Raw genomic sequence first — 26065 nt, forward strand, 5'->3', positions numbered from 1 at the left:
GAAAAACCACATGTTCAATTTTCAAAGTGATATTTTAACCATAATATTCATACATTCATAAATGTCAGATTTTTAAACTATTTTTTTCTAACTGAATATTTATTTTCAAAACTAAAGATTTATTTTTGTAAATATTTATTTTCAAAACTACATATTTAATGATCTATTTTCATGTCTAGTTGTTCAGTCAGACGCTCCATCATGTTGTCATGTTCCAGTTTTTTTCCACTCAGCAACAGTTGGTGAACAGGATTTAATCCAGTTTAGTGTAATTGTCTTTCTTGCTACTAGTAGCAGAAGGTGCAACAATATGTAACATTGATCTTTAGTGAGTAAATCCTTGGTGTTTATGTCCAGCAGAAATAGAAGAGGCTCCATGGGGAGATCTGTCCTTAGAATGTCCTCAATCTCCTGTTTCATTTCCTCCCAGAAGGTCTTTATTTGTGGTCAGTCCCAGAAGACGTGTGTGATGACCGACCATTCCACAAATTCCTCCAACATCTATCTGTGGTTGGAATCCTGGAAATGAAACTTTTTAATGGAGTTCTGCTTAAAGTTTTGTCTAACCAAATTTATTTCCACCAGTTAACTGGTGTAAATTATTATTCTTAAAGCTTCAACATTTCATTGCAGCTTTGTTTTGTTCCCGTTGCATCCAAGCTGAACGTTGATCCCCATGAATGTTTTCCCACAGACCAGAGCAGAGACATTTATGACCTTTATGCCGAGTAGAGCGTGAAGAGGAGAGGGAGACGGTGCCGCCGTCTCTTGTTCTGACGTCTCCAACCAAACACTTAACTCTCAACATCAACATTGGGGAAGCGACACTTTTAAGAAATGCTGCAGGAATGCTATTTACCTACTTTCTCAACTGAAAAAACTGATGAAACTATTATCATTAATATCATTATTATTGTAAAAACAGCAATAGTAATAATAGTGTTATTGTAATTCCAAGGCTGCTGTTTCATATAATTAATGTTTCTCTGTCAGACTCCCTCAGGTCTCCACAGCAGAGAGATGGATTACGGCACTCTTCCTCTTCCTCCTCTTCCTCTTCCTCCTCGCCGCACCCCATCTTCTTTCTCTTCCTCTTCCTCCTCCTCCTCCTCACCGCGCCCCATCCTCATCCTCCACCACCTCAACTGAGTTCTGATGGGTCGGTTCAGATGGTCTCTGAAGATCAGACACCAGAACAGAGGCGGATCAGAACCAAAGCCAGCAGCTCTGCTGAAGCTCAGGAGAACTCTGAGTCCAGATGTGGACCCTGGTCTCCTCCAGAACCTCCTCTGTTCTGCTGTGGAGGAACTGTGTGGCTTCAGTTCTGCAGCAGGACCTTCTCAGCTGCAGCAGCAGAAGAAAGGACTTCCTGTGTTCAGGTTGGATAGAAACCTGGATATTTTTCTAGCTTGTGGCTCTGCTTCCAGCGTAGATGTTCTCCAGGGTTCTGATCTGGATCTAGTGGACTGTAGAGCTCATCAGGTTTCCTCTCATCCACTTTGAGATCTTCAGCCTCCCTCAGATTCAACCTGAAGCTTCTTCTGACGGAGCTGCAGCTAATATTTAGCATGATGTTTATTATTCTAGCCTCAGTGTTCTGTTCTTCATGTGACTCCACTGAATCCAACTCTGATGTCGTCCACTTCAGAAGTGATGAAGATCCATTTTTCTTTCTCTTCCTGCTCATTTCTTTCCAAAGCTCCCATTTTTTCCAGGAGGATCTTCAATGTTCTCCAGCTCTCTTTAGATGATGAAGGAACTCAGACTGACTCCACCCGGCTGGTGCTGCAGGTGAGCAGAAACAAACAAACCCTAAAGTCGTCCCTGCAGACCAGCTTTAGATTTGGATCAACTGAACATCAAGCTTCAGTAACGTCTCAGTTAAAGTTTGTTTTCCAGATCTGAGGTCAGAAAGTTCTGGTTTCCATCATGTCCCAGTTCTTAGTTCTGCTTTTTTCTGCTTCTTTTTCTCCACTGTCCACCTAACAGAGACAAGAGGATTAAAATGCTTCATAGAAACGTTCTCAGATCTCAGATCCTCATTGAACCTGATGTCTGTAGTTTTAGTCAGAAGCTCTCCCAGATGTTCCAGATGAGAAGATCTGAGCATCTGGTTTGGTTGATCCAGAAGGTTCTGGACTCATCCAGAACCTTATTTATTTTATTTAAAAAAAAAATGTTTTTTAGGCTCTAATAAAGTTTTTTAGGCTCTAATAAAGTTTTTTAGGCTCTAATAAAGTTTTTTAGGCCGTTATTTAACAGGTTAAACAGGAAATTGCGAGGAGAGAGAAGGAAATGACATGCATCAGATTCTGCAGGACTGGGAATTAAACCCAGGTTGACAAACAAAACCTATAAGTAACGTCCTAAACAAAACATAATTTGCTGTCTTACTATAAATCTGGTTAAAAAAATAACTGAATTATTCATTTCTAAGCCAATTTTTCTTCTCTTTTATACAAGCAGACAACACATAAGCTCAACAACACAAAAGCTTTACATTTATTACAAAGTATTGATCTAAGAATTGATTTCTTCCTGTAATGGAAATGATTTCTGATTAAGTTTTCTGTTTTCATGCTTTCATGGATTGTTCTTCATTTTTCCCTTTTCTACAGGTTTTCATGTTAAATTGCACTTTTTTGTTAACTTTGTTAAACTACCTTGAATCCGTTATTCTAAATAAAGACTAACAGAAAGATCACACAGTAACTTTTATTTTTGATAAAACCTGTTTTGTTCTTATAACAAACAAACCAGATAAAACAAGTTTGGGTTTCTTTATGGTCCGGAGAATTAAATTATGATTACAAATATCATCTAATATTATGTACAGATTTATTTCTAATCTTAATTTAACATCCTGGAACCTGAATAAATCCAAACCTGTTAAATCAAATTTTTAATGTTTGGTATAAAAAGAAAAACAGAATTTATCAAAGAAAAACAGGTGAATGGACTGAACTTGTGTAGAGCCTTGCTGGTCATGTTGACCACTCAAAGCGCTTCACACTACAGTCACATTTACACCGACATGCAGGTCGGAGGGCAACTTGCCGCTAAGTGCCCCGCCCCGGGGCAGCTCAACATGTGGCTGAGGAAGCTGGAATCAAACTTACAACCTTCTGGTCACAAGATGACCACGCTACCCACTGAGCCACAGTCGCACTAAAAAAGCCACTGCATGATCCTTTTGCTAATCTTCTTTAAAATACAGATTTAAACAGTTTAAAAGCTACAATTCAGTGCAATTTAATATAAAAAGTGAGTAGAAACGGTAAACTAAAGGACAAACCATAAAAGCACAAGTACAGTGGAAATAAACAGAAATCATTACTATTAAAAGAAGAAATTTTAACTCTTAAATCAATACGTTGCTATAAAAATTGAGCCCAGTGTTGCTGCGGCGCTAAAACAGCGAAGGGAAAAGGGCTAACGTACGGCTAATTCAATTAATTTTAAAGTTTAACAATAAAGCTGCACATGTGTTTGGGGTTTCTTCAAATCTTTGGGGGCAATTTGCAGTGACCAACTGACCTGACCTACATGTTTTAGGAGATGTGGGGGGAACCGGAGCGCCCGGAGAAAACCCACATGTAACCAGGATCATTTTTTATATTAGATTTAGTTTATTTATTTTATTTTCCATTTTGTTAGATTTATTTTAAAGGGTTACTTAAACATTTTTTCCTCTTCCCCTTAATTTATTTACCACCAACCAGGCGAGGACAATAGTGTTCTCGCGTGGCTCTGACGTCATGTGACAGCTGCACATCAGCGTCCTAAATTGACAGCACAGTTTATATGGCTGCAAATCGCAGCTTAGGCAGAAAACGCTGCGGGACTCTGATGTGCAGGTAGGCTTCTGGTCTGTTCCCGACGAGGTTTTCAGATCTCTATTGTCTGTTTTTCAATCGTGTATGTCTGTTAACTTGCAGCCGGGTGACTACTCAACCAAACGTTGCAAGAATCACGGTTAGTCAAGAGGGAACTGGTGAGTGTTGGTAGGGAGCTAGTATGCTAGCACTAGTCTTCCAGCCTGTTGTGATTGTATATTGATTTGTTGCGTAACAATATTGGTTGCATAAGTTATATTTACTTATGAAACTTCTGCACATGTAACTGTGTAACTGATTAATTAGGTCTGTTTATACAGGCCAGGTGCGTTGCAGATCCCTCGCGCAAGGAGTGGCTGGAGGGATCTTGACAATAGCAAGGATTGTCTGGTTTCACCGACCCGACTGGCGAGCTAAAATGAGCAGGATACCGAAACACAAGACTTATCATCTGGGAACATTCTTCCGACCTAATTGGAGGATCAGCTCAAGTCCCCATTGAAGGAAGTGGATTATTTTGGTTTTTTTTCCATCATCAACAAAGACTGGTGGACGTCCTTGGCATAAGGAACTTTAACTTGTTTTTCCTTTACACTATGGACTAATGTGTATATGTATTGTATATATATTGTAAATACTAAATACAACTCACCAATTTGCACCATCTTACTGTCTCTGTGCTTTACAAATTGCCATCTCCTCCAGTAGCCGAACCTAGCTAGATTTTAAGAACTGTTTGGATAAATTGTAATTCGGATTATTTAAAATCTTGTTAATCCTTGAACGCAATGTGGGTTACATAACTTGGCGAGCTAGCCAGGAGGTTGTTGGCATTTTGTAAACACAAATCATTGTTTTTTTTGTCATCAACAATATGGATGAATTTCAAAAACTCGACGTAAAAATTCCCAACTCTGTTTTGGTTGAAGGCATTTCAGATGAAGATGGTAAAGAGGAAGTATTTGACTTTTTGAAACAATATGGGAAGATAACAAAGACTGAAATCATTTCTGAAGCTGACTCTGAGTTTGAGGGCCAGTTTGTGGTTGAATTTAGCAGTGGTACAGCAGTAGCTGAATTGCGTTCCATTTTACCATATTCATTCAAATCATCTGAAAAGTCAGACACATTTTTCATCTCTGAATTAGCTGTTGTATATGCAGAACATGTTTCACAGAGTAAAACTCATTCTTATTTATTTGAGTTACAGAAACTTGCAAAGCTTTCTGGCATGGATTTTGCAGAGGTGTTAAAATCCACGATGACTCAGATTGGACAATCAGTTGCTGAACTTCACTCAGCTGCTAAGATGGAGGATCCTGATGAGCAGTCTGAGGTTATGGCAGCAGCTGCAGATCCAACAATGAAGGAAGAGCCAACGTTGTCAACCGCCACTGATCCTACAGTTTCCAGACAGAGACTTGAGCAGCAACCTACCTCACGACAGAGACCTTCTCTTCATGATGATGACATCCAACCACCCGAAGTCCAGCGCTACGTGGTGGAACACATTATGAAAACTGAGGAAAGTGCTTACCATCTACAAAGGCTCCGAGTGTTTTCTGGACGGCTGCCTAGACCAGCACATGAAGCAGACTACGAGACCTGGCATTCAGGAGTGGATCTGCTACTAAAAGACCCATCAGTTTCTGAGCTGCAGCGATCAAGGAGGATCGTGGAGAGTTTACTTCCCCCAGCCGCTGATATGCTGAAGCATCTAAGTTCAGATACTCCACCTACTGTATATCTGAACATATTGGATTCGGCATATGGCACAGTGCAAGATGGAGAAGAACTCTTTGCAAAATTCATGGACACTTTCCAAGATGCAGGGGAGAAGCCATCTTCATACCTCCAGCGGCTGCAGGTAGCATTAAACTTAGCCCTGAAACGAGGTGGTGTGTTAGCCAAGGATGTAAACCGGCATCTCATAAGCCAGTTCTGTAGGGGTTGTTGGGACAATACTTTGATTGCTGAACTCCAATTAAAACAAAAGAAATTGGTCCCACCTAGTTTCTCTGAATTGCTACTACTTCTACGTACTGAAGAGGACAGGGAGGCAGCTAAAACTTCCCGGATGAGACAATATTTGGGGTCCAACAAACAAAAAGTAGTCAATCATGCACAATTGGTTTCTGTTGATGCAGGTGATGGTGGAGCAGTTGCTGCTTTAACCAAATTGACTCAGCAGTTGGCAGAACAACTGGCAGATATACAGCGGCAGCTGGCTAAGCTAACATCCACAACCACCCAGCCCAGGACTACATCACAACCTAAAGTAACACACAGTAAGCCGGGTGAAAAAGGGGGCAATACAGTGACATCCAAACAGTTCCCACCAGTCCATGTTAAACCTGGTTATTGTTTCAGGTGTGGTGAAAATGGTCATATTAAGCCACAATGTAATAATGAACCAAACCCTGCTCTTGTTGCCAGAAAAAGGAAACAGTTTGCTCAGCGACAGCAGAACATCTTTCAGAAGAAGTTAAACTAGGCATGGTTCCTGTTGCGGGACAAACCGGAACCAGTCCCAGCCAAACCAGTCCCCTTATTAAAGAAAAGACTGTTAAATGTACAAAACTGCAAGCCCAAGCTAATAAACTACCCACTCAGCTACCCAAAGGTTTGATTGGATCAAAGTGTGCTGCTGTTGTTGACATTTCTGGTCATGTGTGTAACTGCCTTTTAGACACTGGTTCACAGGTGACAACGATCCCAGTTTCTTTCTATAATGATAAGTTAAGCAACCAACCTGTACTGCCTCTGGATAATTTGTTACAGGTTGAAGGTGCTGCTGGACAGTCTGTTCCGTATCTGGGGTACGTGGAGCTGGTCATCACATTCCCTGAAGACTTCATAGGAGTAAACGCAGAGGTACCAACTCTCGCTCTTGTGGTCCCAGATACTAGTCCTGACAGGCCATCTAATGTACTTATTGGCATGAACACACTGGAGCCACTGTATGAACAACATCTTAGCAGTAACCATGTACAATTTCAAGCCATGGCCCAAGGATATCGAGCGGTCCTGAAACTGCTACAGTTAAGGCACCAGCAAAATCAATTAAGAAATGCAGGGACTGTCAGGCTGTTAAGCACCACTCCAGTCCTTATTTCACCTGGACAAACCATTGTCTTGGAGGGCTCTGTTAAAAACACCTCTCCATCTGCCAATAAGTGGGCCATTGTTGAACACCCTAGCTCGCCTTTACCAGGGGGTTTATGTGTTCAGAGTTGTCTAATTACACTGCCACAGCATCCACCATATAAAGTCCCAGTGATCATGAAGAATGAATCAGAGCAAGAGGTGTTCATATCACCATTAACCATTATTGCAGACATTGGGTCAGCACCTACTGTTTTGTCACAACAAATCACATCTCAAACCTCACAACGAACCACTTTGGAGTTTAACTTTGGAGACTCTCCTATTCCACCTGAGTGGAAGGAACATATTATCAACAAAATGAACAGCATGCCTGAAGTATTTTCTCATCATGATGTGGATTTTGGCTGTACAGATGCAGTTAAACATACCATTAAACTTAATGATGAAACGCCTTTTAAACACAGAGCAAGGCCAATCCATCCCCAAGATCTGGAGGCAGTCCGTGAACATCTTAGAGACCTGTTTGGAGCTGGCATTATAAGAGAGTCTAAATCACCATTTTCCTCTCCAATAGTTGTGGTTCGGAAACGTAATGGTTCCGTCCGGCTATGCATAGATTACAGGAAACTGAATCTTCAAACTATCAAAGACGCATATGCCCTTCCTAATTTGGAAGAATCTTTTTGTGCTTTGACAGGGTCCAAATGGTTCACTGTGTTGGATTTAAAATCTGGCTATTATCAAATAGAGATGGCAGAAGAAGATAAGGCTAAAACAGCTTTTGTAACTCCCCTTGGATTTTGGGAGTGGAACAGGATGCCGCAAGGAATTACAAATGCACCTAGCACGTTTCAGCGGCTAATGGAGAGATGCATGGGAGATCTGCATCTTAAAGAAGTCCTTGTCTTCCTCGATGACATCATCATCTTCTCTGCCACTTTGGAAGAACATGAGGAACGGTTGCTGCGTGTGCTCTCCCGGTTGAAGCAGTTTGGACTAAAGCTCTCTCCAGAGAAATGTAAGTTTTTTCAGTCATCTGTACGTTATTTGGGACATATTGTCTCTGAAAAAGGAGTTGAAACTGATCCAGAAAAGATTGATTCTTTAAAATCCTGGCCAGTCCCCCGCAACCTTAAAGAGTTGCGATCTTTTCTGGGTTTTGCTGGATATTACCGAAGATTTATTAAAGACTATGCTGCTATTGTCAAACCACTTAATGAGTTAACCCGTGGTTATCCTCCTGCCCGCAGCCCTGCAAAACTGAAGAAACCAGAAGGAAAGTACTCGGATCCAAAGCAATCCTTTGGAGATAAATGGACTAGCCATCAGCAGATTGCTTTTGAAACAGTCATTTCCAAATTGACTACAGCCCCTGTTCTTGGGTTTGCAAATCCACAGCTGCCATACATTTTACATACTGATGCCAGTACAAATGGGTTGGGAGCAGTATTGTACCAAGAGCAGGAGGGCAAGCTGCGTGTTATTGCTTATGCTAGTCGAGGCCTGTCTGTCAGTGAGTCAAAATATCCTGCGCATAAACTGGAGTTTTTGGCCCTGAAGTGGAGTGTTACTGAGAAGTTTCATGATTACCTCTATGGGACTAACTTTACAGTTGTCACAGATAGCAACCCTCTCACTTATGTTCTTTCTTCAGCCAAGCTGGATGCTACAGGTCACCGGTGGTTAGCAGCACTGTCCACTTACTCATTCAAGCTGCAGTACCGTGCTGGAAAACAGAATTTTGATGCTGATGCTCTGTCCCGACGCTCACATGAAGATACTTCTAGTGATCAGCACTGCAGAGAGAGGGAGCTCATTCAACATCTGACCAGTCAGTTGGGTAATGGTAAAGGAACACATGACATTTCCCCTGAAATTGTGGATGCCATCTGTCAGAGTTGTATAATCCGAACACAGAACCAAACTGAACTAAGTCGATCTGTCGCACTGGTTGAGTCTCTATCTGTCTCTGTTAACTCCATCCCTGATGGGTTCAGCAATGAAAAGTTGCATGGTTTGCCTCTAATCCCCTCTCTATCTCAGGTCGATCTCCAAGAACAACAACAAGCTGACCCTGCTATTCGTGAGGTCATTCATCAGCTGGAGACTGGGGAGAAGGTCCTTCCATCGGTTCGAGAGGAGCTACCTGACCTTCCTTTGCTCCTGAGAGAGTGGAACAGGTTAGAGTTGGTGGATGGAATCCTATATCGGAGAAGACATGATGGAGATAAACTTATCTACCAGTTAATCCTACCGCCCAAGTTACGACCAACTGTTTTAAAGAGCTTGCACCATGATATGGGGCATATGGGCATCGAAAGAACAATTGATCTGGTGCGCCAACGCTTTTTTTGGCCCAAAATGACATTAGAGGTGGAGACTTTTGTCAGAACCTGTGGTCGTTGCATAAGGCGTAAAGCTCAAATAGAAAGAGCAGCTCCATTAATAAATATTCAGACAAGCCGACCACTTGAACTGCTATGTATGGACTTTTTAACCATTGAACCTGACAGCAGTAATACTAAGGACATTCTTGTTCTTACTGATCATTTTACCAAATTTGCAGTTGCCATTCCTACCCCCAACCAGAAGGCAAAGACTGTTGCAAAGTACCTCTGGAATGAATTTATGGTTTATTATGGAATTCCAGAGCGTATACATTCAGACCAGGGTACAGATTTCGAGTCCAAGCTCATTAAAGAGCTCTGTGAAGTTGTAGGCATGAAGAAAAGCCGAACTACCCCGTACCACCCTCGAGGGAATCCAGTCGAGCGCTTCAACCGCACTCTGCTCAATATGCTTGGAACCCTGGAAATGAAACAAAAGTCAAAATGGCGAGAGTATGTCAAACCTTTAGTACATGCATATAACTGTACAAGAAATGTGGTAACAGGGTTCACACCTTATGAACTCATGTTTGGTCGTTGTCCTCGTCTTCCTGTGGATTTGGCTTTTGGTTTACCCGTCGGAGAACAATCATCCATCTCTCATTCAGAGTATGTTAAGAATCTGCAATCCAGCCTGAAAGAAAGCTACAAACTAGCTTCTGAGAATGCCCTCAAATCAGCTGCAAAGAACAAGACCCGTTTTGATCAGAAAATTACACCATGCAGTTTGGAGATAGGAGATCGAGTACTGGTTCGCAACATCCGTCTGAGGGGTAAGCACAAGCTGGCAGATAGATGGGAACCAGGGGTGTACAAAGTTGTTGACAGAGCTGAAAATGTACCAGTTTACACTGTACAACCTGAACACAAAGAGGGACCAACTCGTACTTTACATAGAGACCTGTTGCTTCCTTGTGGTTTCCTGCCAGTTTGCTCCACAGAAGACCCTTCCATCTCCATGCCTGCCTCACAACGAAAGACTCGCAGCCAGGATGGTTGCCATCCAGATGTTCCTGATGCGATGCAGGAGGATGAGGATGCTGAGCCATATGTGCCAGAGGTTTCCATCCCATCCCCAACCAGATTCAGTGTGAAGGTGAGAAAATTCGAGTCATCACCGGAATCCATTACTTTGCAGCCTATTTCACCTTTGGCTCAAAGTGATGCTGAAGCACCAGAGCATCCTGTACCTCTAATTCAGAGTACAGACCTTGAGACTGCTAGTCCATCTGAAAATGAAGAATCCTGTTTAACAACTGATTCATCACTGTCTCACTATGAAGACAAGCTACCTGTGGAACAGATTGAGGCAGAGGAACTTTCTGAACCACATGTAGCTGAGCCTGTGAAAGTACACATGGAGGGAGAAGTACCTGACGAACACTTACCTGAAGTTCAAGAACCTGACGCTGAGGGTCATCTGGTCGTTCAATCTGAGTCATCTATAGGTCCTGCAAGTGTCAGCTCACCCTATAACTCAGTTGAGTCTGAAACATTGCCCAGGCGATCAGATCGACAGCGTCAACCTCCTAGTCGTCTAACATATCCTGTGTTGGGTAAGCCACTCATTTCAGTAGTTCAGGCTCTATTGCATGGTTTGGCAAATGTGTACGCTGAGGCTCTTAGTCAAGTTTCTAATGTGAATATCCAGAAAAAAAAAATAATTTAAATAACCCTGCAACGGGACGTGCAGGAATTAAAGAGGGGAGGATGTAACCAGGATCATTTTTTATATTAGATTTAGTTTATTTATTTTATTTTCCATTTTGTTAGATTTATTTTAAAGGGTTACTTAAACATTTTTTCCTCTTCCCCTTAATTTATTTACCACCAACCAGGCGAGGACAATAGTGTTCTCGCGTGGCTCTGACGTCATGTGACAGCTGCACATCAGCGTCCTAAATTGACAGCACAGTTTATATGGCTGCAAATCGCAGCTTAGGCAGAAAACGCTGCGGGACTCTGATGTGCAGGTAGGCTTCTGGTCTGTTCCCGACGAGGTTTTCAGATCTCTATTGTCTGTTTTTCAATCGTGTATGTCTGTTAACTTGCAGCCGGGTGACTACTCAACCAAACGTTGCAAGAATCACGGTTAGTCAAGAGGGAACTGGTGAGTGTTGGTAGGGAGCTAGTATGCTAGCACTAGTCTTCCAGCCTGTTGTGATTGTATATTGATTTGTTGCGTAACAATATTGGTTGCATAAGTTATATTTACTTATGAAACTTCTGCACATGTAACTGTGTAACTGATTAATTAGGTCTGTTTATACAGGCCAGGTGCGTTGCAGATCCCTCGCGCAAGGAGTGGCTGGAGGGATCTTGACAATAGCAAGGATTGTCTGGTTTCACCGACCCGACTGGCGAGCTAAAATGAGCAGGATACCGAAACACAAGACTTATCATCTGGGAACATTCTTCCGACCTAATTGGAGGATCAGCTCAAGTCCCCATTGAAGGAAGTGGATTATTTTGGTTTTTTTTCCATCATCAACAAAGACTGGTGGACGTCCTTGGCATAAGGAACTTTAACTTGTTTTTCCTTTACACTATGGACTAATGTGTATATATATTGTATATATATTGTAAATACTAAATACAACTCACCAATTTGCACCATCTTACTGTCTCTGTGCTTTACAAATTGCCATCTCCTCCAGTAGCCGAACCTAGCTAGATTTTAAGAACTGTTTGGATAAATTGTAATTCGGATTATTTAAAATCTTGTTAATCCTTGAACGCAATGTGGGTTACACACGCAAACACGGGGAGAACATGCAAACTCCACACAGATGGTCTCTGTGAAGACGCAGCGCTAACCGCTGCACCACCGTGCTGTCCACGTTTTTTCCAATTGGGTTGGGAAGGGATCTATTTTCTAGTTTGTCAATGCGGGATAAAACTTTAACATTTTAAATTTGACGGAGCTTGGCCTGGCGCCCCGTACACAGAGGCTACAACCTCCATGAGTTTGATTCCTCTTTTCCTCTCTTGCTCGTCTTTCTCCTTCTCTGAATATCAAAATCCAGAACATTAGACATGTTCTTGATTGTCTTCACTCTTTAGTTTTGTTTTTTGTGGCTTCTGCCATCGCAGAGTGTTCCGTACTCTTTTCCAAAATGAAATTTTAGAGTTTTTCTTCTTACCATCCTGCATGGCTTTAGTATCCGGATTGTCCAAATCCTCCAGGACGGTTTCTCCAGCGATCTCGGTCTCTTCTGTGGATTCCGGAGCCGTGGAACAACCTGATAAAGTTTTATTATAGACTTTGTACATTGTCAATGAAAATATGTTTCTGAATGAAACAGACATGAAGAGACTGAACTATCTTTTAATCAGTGAGAGATTTTCTAGCAGGATGAAAATCTTTAGACTCTTTAGACTCTTTAGACTCAACTCAGCACAGAAACACTGAGGAACCAGAACTGAACCAGAATCCAGGAATCAGAGGTTCAGTGAATGAGGTGTTGAAGGTGTGGAGGAGGATCAGTGAGTCAGAGGAAACTCTGTAGAAGGACAGAATGCCAGCAGGACAGTCCACATACACTGCTACTCTGTTAGAGACAGAGGAGGAGGAGAGACGAGTTTCTCTGTTATTGTGCCAGACAGAGTAACCATCAACATCAGAGCATCTCAGCCTCCAGGAATGATCATTCCCTCCAAACAAACAGTCTCCACCGTATCCTTTCCTCCTGATTCTTCTGTAACTCACTGATATATAAACTGTTCCTCTCCACTCGACCTCCCAGTAACAGCGACCAGTCAGACCAGTTCTACACAGCAGCTGATACCAGTAATCAAATCTTTCTGGATGATCAGGATATGACTGAAGCTCCTCCACACGTGTCACCTTCCTGTTGTCTTCAGACAGTTTGAGTTCTCTGTTCACTGTGTTTGTGTCGATGGTGAGTTGACAGGAATCTGATGGAGAGAACAAACACAATCCAGCTGCAGTTATTGATCATTTATTGACACTTTGATGATGACTCCTGAATGAGTGATGTGACAGTTTGAAGATGGTTGAATGTGAGCTGCTTTGTTGTCATGAATCAGATGAAAAACACACTTACACTTCCTCATTCTCCATGGACCTGGTGTCAAGAATGGGACTCCAGCAGGCTCCACCCTGAAAGGAGGAGGGGGGTCAGACCATCAGTCTCTTTCAGCACTTCCTCTACCAACCAACACCACCAGGTGGCGCTGCACACATTTACAATTAGGCCCAGAAGAAGAAGCAGCATCCTGAATCCAGCAGCTGCAGTAATGGGTTGTAAAAGTAATCCTCCCTCCACTGCAGAAGTTCTGGATGAGCTGATCTTGTCTTTTTTATCTTTCTCAGTAAATTTACCAGAACTTTGGATCTGAACGAGTTCCTCTACTCTCATTTTTACTTTTTCTACTTTTTTTTCATCATTCACTGCAATTCTTCCCTCCTTCTGGAAAACATGGGATTTCTTTTATTCCCTGATTGCTTTCATACGTTTGATCATTTTCCAGATGTCGCCTCCTGGTGGAGATCAAACTGTCAAATAGATAAAGCTACTAAACTTCTAGATCTCTTTGTCTTATGAATAGTTTTCTTCACTTTTTCATGTGTTTACATTTTAACCTAACAACTTCATTAAATTTGAGAGGTTTGCTTAAAATCTGAAGTTATTTATTTCAGTCTGAGAACTTATAAACATCCATCTGACACCATGGAGCTGCTTTTCTTCTCATCTTTGCTTCTGGGGGCTGATTGGTCTGAAGCTCCATCCAACATTGTTTTAATGTCTTTTCTATCCTCAGTAAATCATCATAGAAATCTAACAGCTGAACTCCTTAGACTCCTGAATGAGTGATGTGACAGTTTGAAGATTGTTGAATCAGAATAAATTCATTATTATTTTCAGTTCCTATTTAGCTCCATGCACTCCACACGTTCTTAGTCAGAAGAATATTCCACAATCAGCTGAAATCTTCCTAGACACTAGAGTTAAATCAAGGACTGATCCATTTCCTGGATCAACATGTTTTTGTCTCTTTTCCATCATTCAAACATCATCAGTTCGTTCCCTCTAAATGTTCTTCTGCTGCTCTTTCAGTTACTTTCAGTGTTCTGTTTCCATCCCATTGTTTTCCATATGCATTAAAGTTACCACATGTTACTGATAATAATAGTTATATCTTTACTGATCAGTTCCTCTACTTATTATTCTGAATGTAGATAATCATTTCTAGATGTTGCAGTTAAGATGATTTTATTTTTCTCAATATCATCAAAATTCAAAGGCAGAACATCAGTGGATATCAGATATTTGTGTCCAAAAGCAGAATTAAAACCAGATCTGCAGGTTTAAACAGTGATCAAAGACAAAAACATACTAGCTTGAAGCGGTCAGTAAAAAGTAAACCTCCCCCATCACCCACTGACTAAAGTCACCAGGTGAGCAACAGGTGATATATAATCACTAATAACACCATGTGATCCCACGCTACGCCTATCCACAACACCAATACTGTCTGATTTGTGATGTAATTCATCTTCATATTTTTAACTTCCTGTCCATCAGCCAATCAGCTTCCTGTATTTCCTCAGTAGATCCATCAGTGGAAGCCCCGCCCAGCCCATGATGCTCCTGGTTTGTGAAGACAGAGAGACAAACTGAACTCTGATAGGAAACAGTTTCAAACTGATTTTCTCTCTCCAACCTCTTGGTTCCACATGGAGCTATATTTGGCCCCCTGCTGCTCTGACTACCATGTCATTGTGGTTCCAGTAGATGGGTCGGTTTCCCAGGATCATTCAGGACCATGTGAAAGATTCCTATAGTTTCTAATTGGATGTAGTTTGCAAACTTACATAGCCAAAATTACCAGCAATATTTATAATTTAACTGTAATAAAAACACACCAAATACTGAATTAGCATAATACATTTTAAGCTTCAAACTAAATGTTTCCCAGCAGACTGACTAAAGACATTTCTCCCTCTTCCTCCTCTATCAGACCTTCTCTGCTCCTGCAGCAGGTTCCTCCATACCTGAGAGCTTCCAGTCTCCAGTGTGGATCCTTCAGTCCAGCCGACAGCAGCTTCACTCCTGAGTCTCCAGGATGATTGTAGCTCAGGTCCAACTCTTTCAAATGGGAGGGGTTGGAGGTCAGAGCTGAGGCCAGAGAAGCACAGCCTTCCTCTGAGACCAAACAGCCTGATAAGCTGCAGACACACAATTCATCACATGATGAGAACATGAGAACATTGAGGTAGAACCCAAGGTCTGAACTGATCATTTTCAAGGGAGGCAAACACTCAAGAAATGATATTAATTATGATATTAATATCATAAAATGGTAATAAAACTTTACTTCATTCTGTAGGTAATAAAAATCAAAATTTGTCATCAGAAAATTGGATGAGAAAGTCTAACAACTGGTTGGAGGAAGAATCTGCAATGATGCTTCTTTGTACACTAAGGATGCAGCAATCTGTCAAGTGTCCAGCGTTACACTAACAGTTAAAGCCTGATCCCCACCTTTCTACATTCCTCTCTTCTTGGTTCTTTCAGCCTGGAGTAAATGAAAACCAGCTGAGTTTATGTGTCAAGACTTAGCATGATTAGCCTCATCACAGTCAGACATTTACTGATGTTATAATCTGCTACTGAAATAAAATTTACATAATCTCTTATAGCAGGTAATGGACAGAAATCTGGTTTCACCAGGATTGAGAACATTTTACCTGAGAGTTTCCAGGTTGCAGTTTGGACTCTTCAGTCCAGCAGAGAGAAGCTTCACTCCTGAATCCTGCAGGTTGTTGTTACTCAGGTCCAGTTCTCTGAGACTGGAGGACTGGGAGCTGAGAACTGAGGACAGAGCTTCACAGCTTCTCTCTGAGAGGTTACAGCCACTCAGTCTGAGGAGACAGGGAGAAACATCTGTTATTAATCCATCAAATGTATGTGTTACTTTCCAGTCAACAATATTCTTCTTGGACTGATTGAAGAATAGGTCATACTTCTTAAAACTTTATGATATCTTTATTTCGAACTGGTTTATTCTCTAGTTGGGACTTTAGCCTTGAAAAACTGAACTACAGGCAACAAGGAGGCTGGCAAGAGAACTATTAAAATCTACAATGAACTGCATTAATTCAGTGACAGTTTCAATAGAAAGAAGAGAATTTCTACTGCTTCAACATGTAACATCATGAATAGACTTTGGTTGAATCGCCGCTATTCACTACTGGTAGTAATATTTCACAGACGTAGCGCCGCTCAACCTCCACCTGCAGTGAATCTCACACTGCTTAAAGCTGCAGCAGGAAACGGAAACAACAATGACAACAACAACAACAAAACAATTCACATATTAAAACTTTCACTATACCCAAACATGAGAGATAATATATGAAGAAATTTATAAATAAATAATAATCGATCTCCTCTCCCTCCTGTGTTCTGCAGAATTACTCCCCTCAGTCAGAACCAGCATTATTCAGCTAGCTGCTCTCAGGAAGTTTTGATTCAGTAACTTAGGATTGTTTATTTTGATGCAACCTGCATTTGACTTTGAATGAATGTTTCCCTCTTTTACTAGACATTATTTGATATAATAAGTATTATGAGATTTATTTGACTCATGTATAATTTGTGGTACAGAGAACTTTACTGTTAAATGTTGTTTAACTGGTTGCAGGTTTTTCAGTTGTTATTTTGACTGTGTAGCTGCTGTATTGTGTCTGCAAGTATGTTGCATGTTTATGTTAATTAGGTGAACCAGATAATTTTTGCATTTTGCCAGATCACATAGTATCATTTATAACTAAAGCAAAAAATAAACAACCAATCCAGGTGATCAGCAGAGATCGACCTCATGGGTGATCAGTATCAGAATTGGCAGCAATAAACCTGATCGAAGCATCTGTAGAATTAATAAATTTTAATTTGGTTATGTTAGTGAAAATGTTGGTTTTATACTGAACAACAATTGTTGCCGATGGAAAACTGAATAGTCAGAATTACAGATTTCAGATTTATTCGTATGCAAGATGTTGCAGCAAGTATAAAAACTCAAAGACAAAATATCAAAAATTAAAAATAAGGAACAACAAAAAGTACCAAAAGCACATAAAATACAAATCAGCACATAATGGGAAGAATACAGCAGTGTATTTCATTATTGACAAACTGTTACTACACTAGATCAGGTGTAAGTCCTCCTACCTTGTCCTGCATTAAAAAGAGATATTGCTGTAGGAACAAAGGAGAGCTTGTACCTGTTACTTCTTATACAAGGAAGTCTGAGCCTGATGCCCGAAGGCAGAAACTGGAACTCAGCATGTAAAGGATGAGAAGTATCAGCAATAATGGCTTTAGTTTTCCTAATGATTTGTTTTTTTACACAGTTCTGTAGGTGAGCTTTGATCAACCCGTAAGATCTTATTGCTAGTATGTATTACTCTGCTAAGGGCATCTTTTAGTCTAATACTAAGATTCCCAAACCAACAGTGGAGGGAAAAGATCAACACAAGATTCAATATATGATCTATAAAATAGGATCATCAATGACTTATCAACTTGAAGCTTTGCAAGCCTCCTTAGAGAAAATAATCTTTCTTTGTAGGTTTTCTGAATGGAAGGTAAATTTTAACTTGTTATAAAAAATAGTTCCAAGATATTTATAGTTTTCTACTGTCTCCACTATCTGACCTTTGATTACTGTTTGATTTGTGTTATGGGGTTTCTTTCTAAAATCAATGCATATGTCCTTTGTTTTCTGTACATTTAATAAGAGAAAAGCTTTATTACACCAGTCAACAAATCCATGGACCACAGGGCCATGGGCATCATGTTCATCATCATGTAGAAGGCTACCTATCACTGAGTCATCTGCAAATTTTAATATTAACCTATTATCATGCCAGCTGTGACAGTCGTCTGTGTACAAAATGTAAAGAAGGGGGGAAAGGATGCAGCCTTGAGGGGACCCGGTAGACGGGGACATCTCTCTGGACTTGCATCCATTCACTGACATTCTGCATTCTGGATGTTAAAAAATTCAAGAATTCATCCTGCCACATTATAATCCAGATGAAAGTTATTAACAAATTTATCAATCACAATATGGGGCTGGATTGTGTTAAAAGCTAATGAGAAGTCTACAAATATCAACTTAACGTGTTTTTTGTTACTTTCAAGATGTTTAAAAACACAGTTTAGTAAAGTGGTAGAGGCATACTCAACTCCCCGACCGGCTCTGTAGGCAAACTGTAAAGGATCCAATAAATGTTCAGTCTTGGTAAGAATATGTCTTTTAATCATTTTTTCCAAAGATTTCATGACAAGGGAAGTCAATGCAACACGTCTAAAATCATTCAGGACTTTTGGGCCACAGGAATCACTATGGACTGTTTCCAGCACCTTGGCAACCTCTGTTGGTTAAGTGACATCTGAAGATGAAATAAAAAATAGGAGCCAACTGTTTCGCACAAGAGGAGAGCAGTCGACGACTGATATTATCTGGTCCTGGGCTTTTTTAAAAACTTTACAGCGTTTAAAAATTCAGCTACAGAAGTAACATCAACAATTGATATGACCACAGCAAAGAAGTTTGTTTTTCAGATTTAAAATCTCATTACTAAAATCAGAAGAATAAAGCCTAAGATAAAACATATTGAACTCATTTGCCAATTGGTTATCAGAATTAAAACCAGGAAGAACCACCTTTCTGTTGCACTTGATCTCTGATCCAACAATTGTTTTCAGCCCATTCCAAACTGGGTCCAGTCTGTTGTAGGCAAGGTCTTTCTCCAGCTTTTCCTTGTAATTCAATTTTGCCTTTTTATTTCATTTTTAACTTCCCTTCTAAGCAAATTCACCTCATTGAGGTTTCCTTCACGAAATACTTTCCTCTTTTTGTTCAACAGATTTTTCAATGATTTTGACATCCAGGGTTTACTATTAGGAAATATTTTCACTGTTTTCTTTGGAATCACACAGTGTTCACAGAAAGTCACATAGCTACTAATAACATCAGTTAATTCATCAATGTCACTACAGGAGTCTTTAAACATGTCCCAGTCTGTTATGTCGAAGCAAACCTGCAGGTTGAGTTTGTAGTCATCAGCTGATCTGTCTAGTGATGGTTTTACCTCCTAAGAGCAGAACGATACGCTGGTAAAAGTTGCACATTATGGTCAGCTCCACCCAATGGAGGGAGAGGGACAGATTTATATGCTCCTTTGACAGAACCATAACACAGGTCCAGGATTTTGTTGTTCCTGGTGGGACAGGTGACATATTGATAAAAGTCCTTATGAGGTCTTATTAATGAACAATGGTTAAAATCGCCGAGGATGAATATTGGGGCATCAGGACACTTAGACTGCAGCTTCTGTGTCACTTTTGATATGGACTCCAACGCTTGCTCCTCATTGGCTCTTGAATGGATGTACACAACAACGATAAATATCTGGGGAAATTCCCGAGGGAGATAAAGAGGCCGCAGAGACACGGACAACAGTTCAATGTGTTTAGTGCTTAACGTCTCTCTGACCACAACAGTTTTATACCAGCGTTCATTAACATAAAACACACACCCCCTCCTTGTGATTTGCCAGTAACACCAGCATCCCGGTCCAGGCGTACTGGCGCACCAAATCCATCAATAGTCATTTCCGTGTTTGAGTCTCTGTCCAAATGCCAAGTTCCTGTAAACGCCAATAAACATGCGTCTCTGAATTCATGTTGAAATCGTACCTGTGCTTGGAGCTCATCCAGTTTGTTGAGGAGAGATTGTGCATTAGAAAGAATGATGGATGGTAGTGGGATACGAGAAACCGATTGTCTCCGTAGACGCTGGAGCAAACCACCATGTCTACCCCGCTTCCTTGTTGTACGTGGTGGAGTAGAAAAATTAGATCCGGATGGTTAGCTGAATGAGGCTCGCTCCACTGCAGAAGAAACTCCCTGCTATATTTAGTTTGGGCCAGAAAGTATTGAGAGATTTGTAGACTGAAGGAAAGGCAAAGCGCCATCCACAATTCCACAATAGAAGAAAACACGCCATAGTCTCCATTTTGCATCAAAAACATTAAAAATAAAAGGGAGCACATGAAACGCCTTCACGAACAAAACAAACGTACTTGCTGATTGGCACAAGAGCCGCACCCCGTCTGAGCCATATTTAGGCAAATATGGCCTATTTAGAATGAATAAATGTGAATCTTGGAGAACATTTTCCCTGTTCCACCAGACCAAGAACTACACCTTTGTTCTGTCCTAAACTAGTTTCAGGCATGGCATCATCTTGTAGCTTCATTCAGTGCAAAGACCCACTTTGTGGAAAGGATCAGGTTTTGGGAGGTGATTTGGGGAGGGGTTCAACTGTGGGAATGACAGTAATGTAGAAAACATCATTTTGAGGTTCCTTCAGGTCTAGAAGATCTAAAATATCTGATGGTTTTAAGCTGTGAGGAAACAAGGCATATAGAATAAACAGCAAACCAATGGACACCTAGCATATTGCTGTCTATGTATTATGCTAGAGCAGGGGTCTCAAACTCACGGCCCGCGGGTCAACTGCGGCCCTCGGGATGATAGTTTGTGGCCCCCGCCTTAATATGAAAGTTTAATGTTAGTGCGGCCCGCGAGTTTGATATAATTGGCACTTTCCAGTGTTGTGTGCGGAGCTGAACGAACTTACCAATCACGGTGGAGTATATTGCTCTCGGGGGCGGGACATCGGCCGGGCCTATTTGCATTTTCTATTTGTCATTATTTGCATGCGGTACATGCGCAATTTCCGCGGCCGCTCCCGCTTCACGTGCTTCAGCATCCAGTCTAGACCCGGAAGTTGCTGATCAGTGTAACGTAATTAAGGTTAGGCGCTGTAATGCTTGGGTTGTGTTTAAGGGAGGAGAGGAGGCGGCAGATTAGTCAGGACGGTCAAAAACTCACAACCACACTGGTACTGGGAATTCCACAGTGTTGTCCTTTAATTAATACGCTCTTCACCAACCTTACAAAGCTGGTTGAACGGCTGCTATATTATCAGACATGAAAATTGAGCAGCGTCCAAACAACCCGTAACATTACTAAAAAGTTAGGGAGCTAGCATGTCCGTCTAGCACGTTTCTCCCACGCTCTCTACAGAGAAGCCGTGGCGCATACTTCTGACATCATTAGCAATACTAGAGTATCTTAAAGAGACACTACACAATTACGCTGTTACAGCGCCTGACTACGGCCAAATATGGTAATAGGCAATCAGAAAGGTTCGACTGAGGAGGCCGTGTGTGTGAATGCGGCCCAGCCTCACCCACACTCTACCTCCAGCGGCCCCCAGGTAAATTGAGTTTGAGACCCCTGTGCTAGAGGCAACAATTGTTGCCATGCTTACATTCACTCTTCTTATAATCAAAAGATGAATGAAGGGATATAATTTTCTTTATATATCAGTAGAAGACACTTGAAAGAACATAAGTTCAAAATATTTTATTTATATTTGTTTATTTAAATATTTTACTGACTTCCTCTTGTACAGGTTTGACAGACATTTATGTCCAGCGTCACACACAGGTAGTAAAGAGGTCTGGTCATGTGACCTTTCACACTGGATACATGAAATTGATATAGCTTAAACACATTATTATTATATTTTAAAACTTTAAGCAGCTGCCAAAATAATTCATTTAAAGCTTCTAGAAGTTAGAAAAAATGTCTGGCAACAATTTTTGCTGGTGGGATTAAACCACAGTAATAATTTGATTTATTTAACTGTCATAAGAGACAGAAGCGGTTTCAGAATGTCAAGTTATATTTTCACCATGTTATTCATTCGTTTATTAATACTGCAGTTTCAGACCAAATAATTCAATTGGAAACTACATTTTTATCTTCATACTAAATGTTTCCCAGCAGACTGAGTAAAGACATTTCTCCCTCTTCCTCCTCTATCAGACCTTCTCTGCTCCTGCAGCAGGTTCCTCCATACCTGAAAGCTTCCAGTCTCCAGTGTGGATCCTTCAGTCCAGCCGACAGCAGCTTCACTCCTGAGTCTCCTGGATGATTGTAGCTCAGGTCCAACTCTTTCAGATGGGAGGGGTTGGAGGTCAGAGCTGAGGCCAGAGAAGCACAGCCTTCCTCTGAGACCAAACAGCCTGATAAGCTGCAGACACACAATTCATCACATGATGAGAATATGAGAACATTGAGGTAGAACCCAAGATCTGAACTGGTCATTTTCAAGGGAGGCAAACACTCAAGAAATGATATTAATTATGATATTAATATCATAAAATGGTAATAAAACTTTACTTCATTCTGTAGGTAATAAAAATCAAAATTTGTCATCAGAAAATTGGATGAGAAAGTCTAACAACTGGTTGGAGGAAGAATCTGCAATAATGCTTCTTTGTACACTGAGGATGCAGCAATCTGTCAAGTGTCCAGCGTTACACTAACAGTTAAAGCCTGATCCCCACCTTTCTACATTCCTCTCTTCTTGGTTCTTTCAGCCTGGAGTAAATGAAAACCAGCTGAGTTTATGTGTCAAGACTTAGCATGATTAGCCACATCACAGTCAGACATTAACTGATGTTATAATCTGATACTGAAATAAAATGTACATAATATCTTATAGCAGGTAATGGACAGAAATCTGGTTTCACCAGGATTGAGAACATTTTACCTGAGAGTTTCCAGGTTGCAGTTTGGACTCTTCAGTCCAGCAGAGAGAAGCTTCACTCCTGAATCCTGCAGGTTGTTGTTACTCAGGTCCAGTTCTCTGAGGCTGGAGGACTGGGAGCTGAGAACTGAGGACAGAGCTTCACAGCTTCTCTCTGAGAGGTTACAGCCACTCAGTCTGAGGAGACAGAGAAAAACATCTGTTATTAATCCATCAAATGTATGTGTTACTTTCCAGTCAACAATATTCTTCTTGGACTGATTGAAGAAGAAGTCATATTTTTCAAAACTTTATGATATCTTTATTTTGAACTGGTTTATTCTCTAGTTGGGACTTTAGCCTTGAAGAACTGAACTACAGGCAACAAGGAGGCTGGCAAGAGAACTATTAAAATCTACAATGAACTGCATTAATTCAGTGACAGTTTCAATAGAAAGAAGAGAATTTCTACTGCTTCAACATGTAACATCATGAATAGACATTGGTTCTGCTCTCGCTGTTGAACCGCCGCTATTCACTACTGGTAGTAATATTTCACAGACGTAGCGCCGCTCAACCTCCACCTGCAGTGAATCTCACACTGCTTAAAGCTGCATCAGGAAACGGAAACAACAATAACAACAATTAAACAATTCACATATTAAAACTTTCACTATACCCAAACATGAGAGATAATATATGAAGAAATTAATAAATAAATAATAATCGATCTCCTCTCCCTCCTCCTGTGTTCTGCAGAATTACTCCGCTCAGTCAGAACCAGCATTAATCAGCTAGCTGCTCTCAGGAAGTTTGGATTCAGTAACTTAGATTGTTCATTTTGATGCAACCTGTATTTCACTTTGAATGAATGTTTCCCTCTTTTACTAGACATCATTTGACATAATAAGTGTTATTAGATTTATTTACTGTTAAATGTTGTTTAACTGGTTGCAGGTTTTTCAGTTGTTCTTTTGACTGAGTAGCTGCTGTATTGTGCCTGCAAGTATGTTGCATGTTTATGTTAATTAGGTGAACCAGATAATTTTTACATTTTGCCAGATCACATAGTATCATTTATAACTAAAGCAAAAAATAAACAACCAATCCAGGTGATTGGCAGAGATTGACATCATAGGTGATCAGTATCAGAATTGGCAGCAATAAACCTGATCGAAGCATCTGTAGAATTAATAAATTTTAATTTGGTTATGTTGGTGAAAATGTTGGTTTTATACTGAACAACAATTGTTACCAATTGAAAACTGCATAGACTGAATTACACAAAAATATCCTATTTATACATATGAAAAATAAGAAAAATTATGACATGCACAACCTATTATAACAAAGAATGGTTACAAGAGTGTTCAGAAATATTTTAGATACATAAAGATTCAATTCCACATCCTGCAGATGTCATTGTCTCAATTTGCCGAGTGACCTTTGACCTCATTTGGTTATTTCATCAATGGGGCAAGGTCAGGTTAAAATGTTAGAATGAATAAATTTGCATCTTGGAGAACATTTTCCCTGTTCCACCAGACCAAGAACTACACCTTTGTTCTGTCCTAAACTAGTTTCAGGCATGGCATCATCTTGTAGCTTCATTCAGTGCAAAGACCCACTTTGTGGAAAGGATCAGGTTTTGGGAGGTGATTTGGGGAGGGGTTCAACTGTGGGAATGACAGTAATGTAGAAAACATCATTTTGAGGTTCCTTCAGGTCTAGAAGATCTAAAATATCTGATGGTTTTAAGCTGTGAGGAAACAAGGCATATAGAATAAACAGCAAACCAATGGACACCTAGCATAGTGCTGTCTATGTATTATGTTAGAGGCAACAATTGTTGCTATACTTACATTCACTCTTCTTATGATCAAAAGATGAATGAAGGGATACAATTTTCTTTATATATCAGTAGAAGACACTTGAAAGAACATATGTTAAAAATATTTATTTATATTTGTTTATTTAAATATTATACTGACTTCCTCTTGTACAGGTTTGTGACAAACATTTATGTCCAGCGTCACACACAGGAAGTAAAGAGGTCTGGTCATGTGACCTTTCACACTGGATACATGAAATTGATATTGCTTAGAGTAGACATATTATTATTTTATTTTAAAACATTAAGCAGCTGCCAAAAGTCAAAACAATTCATTTAAAGCTTCTAGAATGTAGAAAAAATGTCTGGCAACAATTTTTGCCGATGGGATTAAACCACAGTAATAATTTGATTTATTTAACTGTCATAAGAGACAGAAGTGGTTTCAGAATGTCAAGTTATATTTTCACAATGGTATTCATTCATCAATACCACGGTTTCAGACCAAATATTTCAATTGGAAACTACATTTTTAGCTTGAAACTAAATGTTTTCCAGCAGACTGACTAAAGACATTTCTCCCTCTTCCTCCTCTATCAGACCTTCTCTGCTCCTGCAGCAGGTTCCTCCATACCTGAGAGCTTCCAGTCTCCAGTGTGGATCCTTCAGTCCAGCCGACAGCAGCTTCACTCCTGAGTCTCCTGGATGATTGTAGCTCAGGTCCAACTCTTTCAGATGGGAGGGGTTGGAGGTCAGAGCTGAGGCCAGAGAAGCACAGCCTTCCTCTGAGACCAAACAGCCTGATAAGCTGCAGACACACAATTCATCACATGATGAGAATATGTGAACATTGAGGTAGAACCCAAGGTTTGAACTGGTCATTTTCACAAGTGGAAAACAGTCAAGAAATTATATTAATTATGATATTAATATCATAAAATGGTAATAAGACTTTACATCATTCTGTAGGTAATAAAGATCAAAATTTGTCATTTGTAAAATGTATGAGAAAGTCTAACAACTGGTTGGAGGAAGAATCTGCAATAATGCTTCTTTGTACACTGAGAATGCAGCAATCTGTCAAGTGTCCAACGTTACACTAACAGTGATAGGTTTATTTTGTCATAACCTGCAAAGAATCAGCCAGAGACAGGGATTAGGTTTCTTTTAATTTCTTTTCTGCAGAATAGGAGAATTGAGAAGAGACGCGACGAATTGCTGTCAAACACTGTCTGGACTCAATTCTGCCAGATCTTTCTTTG

General features: G+C 40.4%; 2 protein-coding genes across 2 annotated transcripts in view; one reads left to right on the forward strand and one right to left on the reverse strand.

Annotated features, from left to right (window-relative positions):
• The first annotated feature begins 3672 nt into the window (after window positions 1-3672).
• LOC111609434 lies at window positions 3673-6452 on the forward strand. Its single transcript, XM_023337902.1, has 2 exons — window positions 3673-3994; window positions 4157-6452. Exon 2 carries the CDS (start codon window positions 4711-4713, stop codon window positions 6328-6330), a length of 1620 nt encoding a protein of 539 aa, XP_023193670.1. The 5' UTR covers window positions 3673-3994; window positions 4157-4710; the 3' UTR covers window positions 6331-6452.
• A 6135-nt stretch (window positions 6453-12587) lies between these two features.
• The window catches only part of LOC111609554 (NACHT, LRR and PYD domains-containing protein 12-like), a 35280-nt gene continuing 21802 nt past the window's right edge, over window positions 12588-26065 (reverse strand). Inside the window, exons 8-13 of the mRNA XM_023338683.1 lie at window positions 25438-25611; window positions 22997-23170; window positions 22387-22474; window positions 15351-15376; window positions 13399-13454; window positions 12588-13249 (exon numbers count right to left, since the gene is read on the reverse strand). Of these exons, the coding sequence (XP_023194451.1) occupies window positions 12726-13249; window positions 13399-13454; window positions 15351-15376; window positions 22387-22474; window positions 22997-23170; window positions 25438-25611 (1042 nt within the window). The 3' untranslated portion in view covers window positions 12588-12725. The remainder of the gene's footprint in view (window positions 13250-13398; window positions 13455-15350; window positions 15377-22386; window positions 22475-22996; window positions 23171-25437; window positions 25612-26065) is intronic.

Source organism: Xiphophorus maculatus, chromosome 8 (assembly GCF_002775205.1).
Source record: "Xiphophorus maculatus strain JP 163 A chromosome 8, X_maculatus-5.0-male, whole genome shotgun sequence".
NCBI classification, from domain to species: Eukaryota; Metazoa; Chordata; class Actinopteri; order Cyprinodontiformes; family Poeciliidae; genus Xiphophorus; species Xiphophorus maculatus.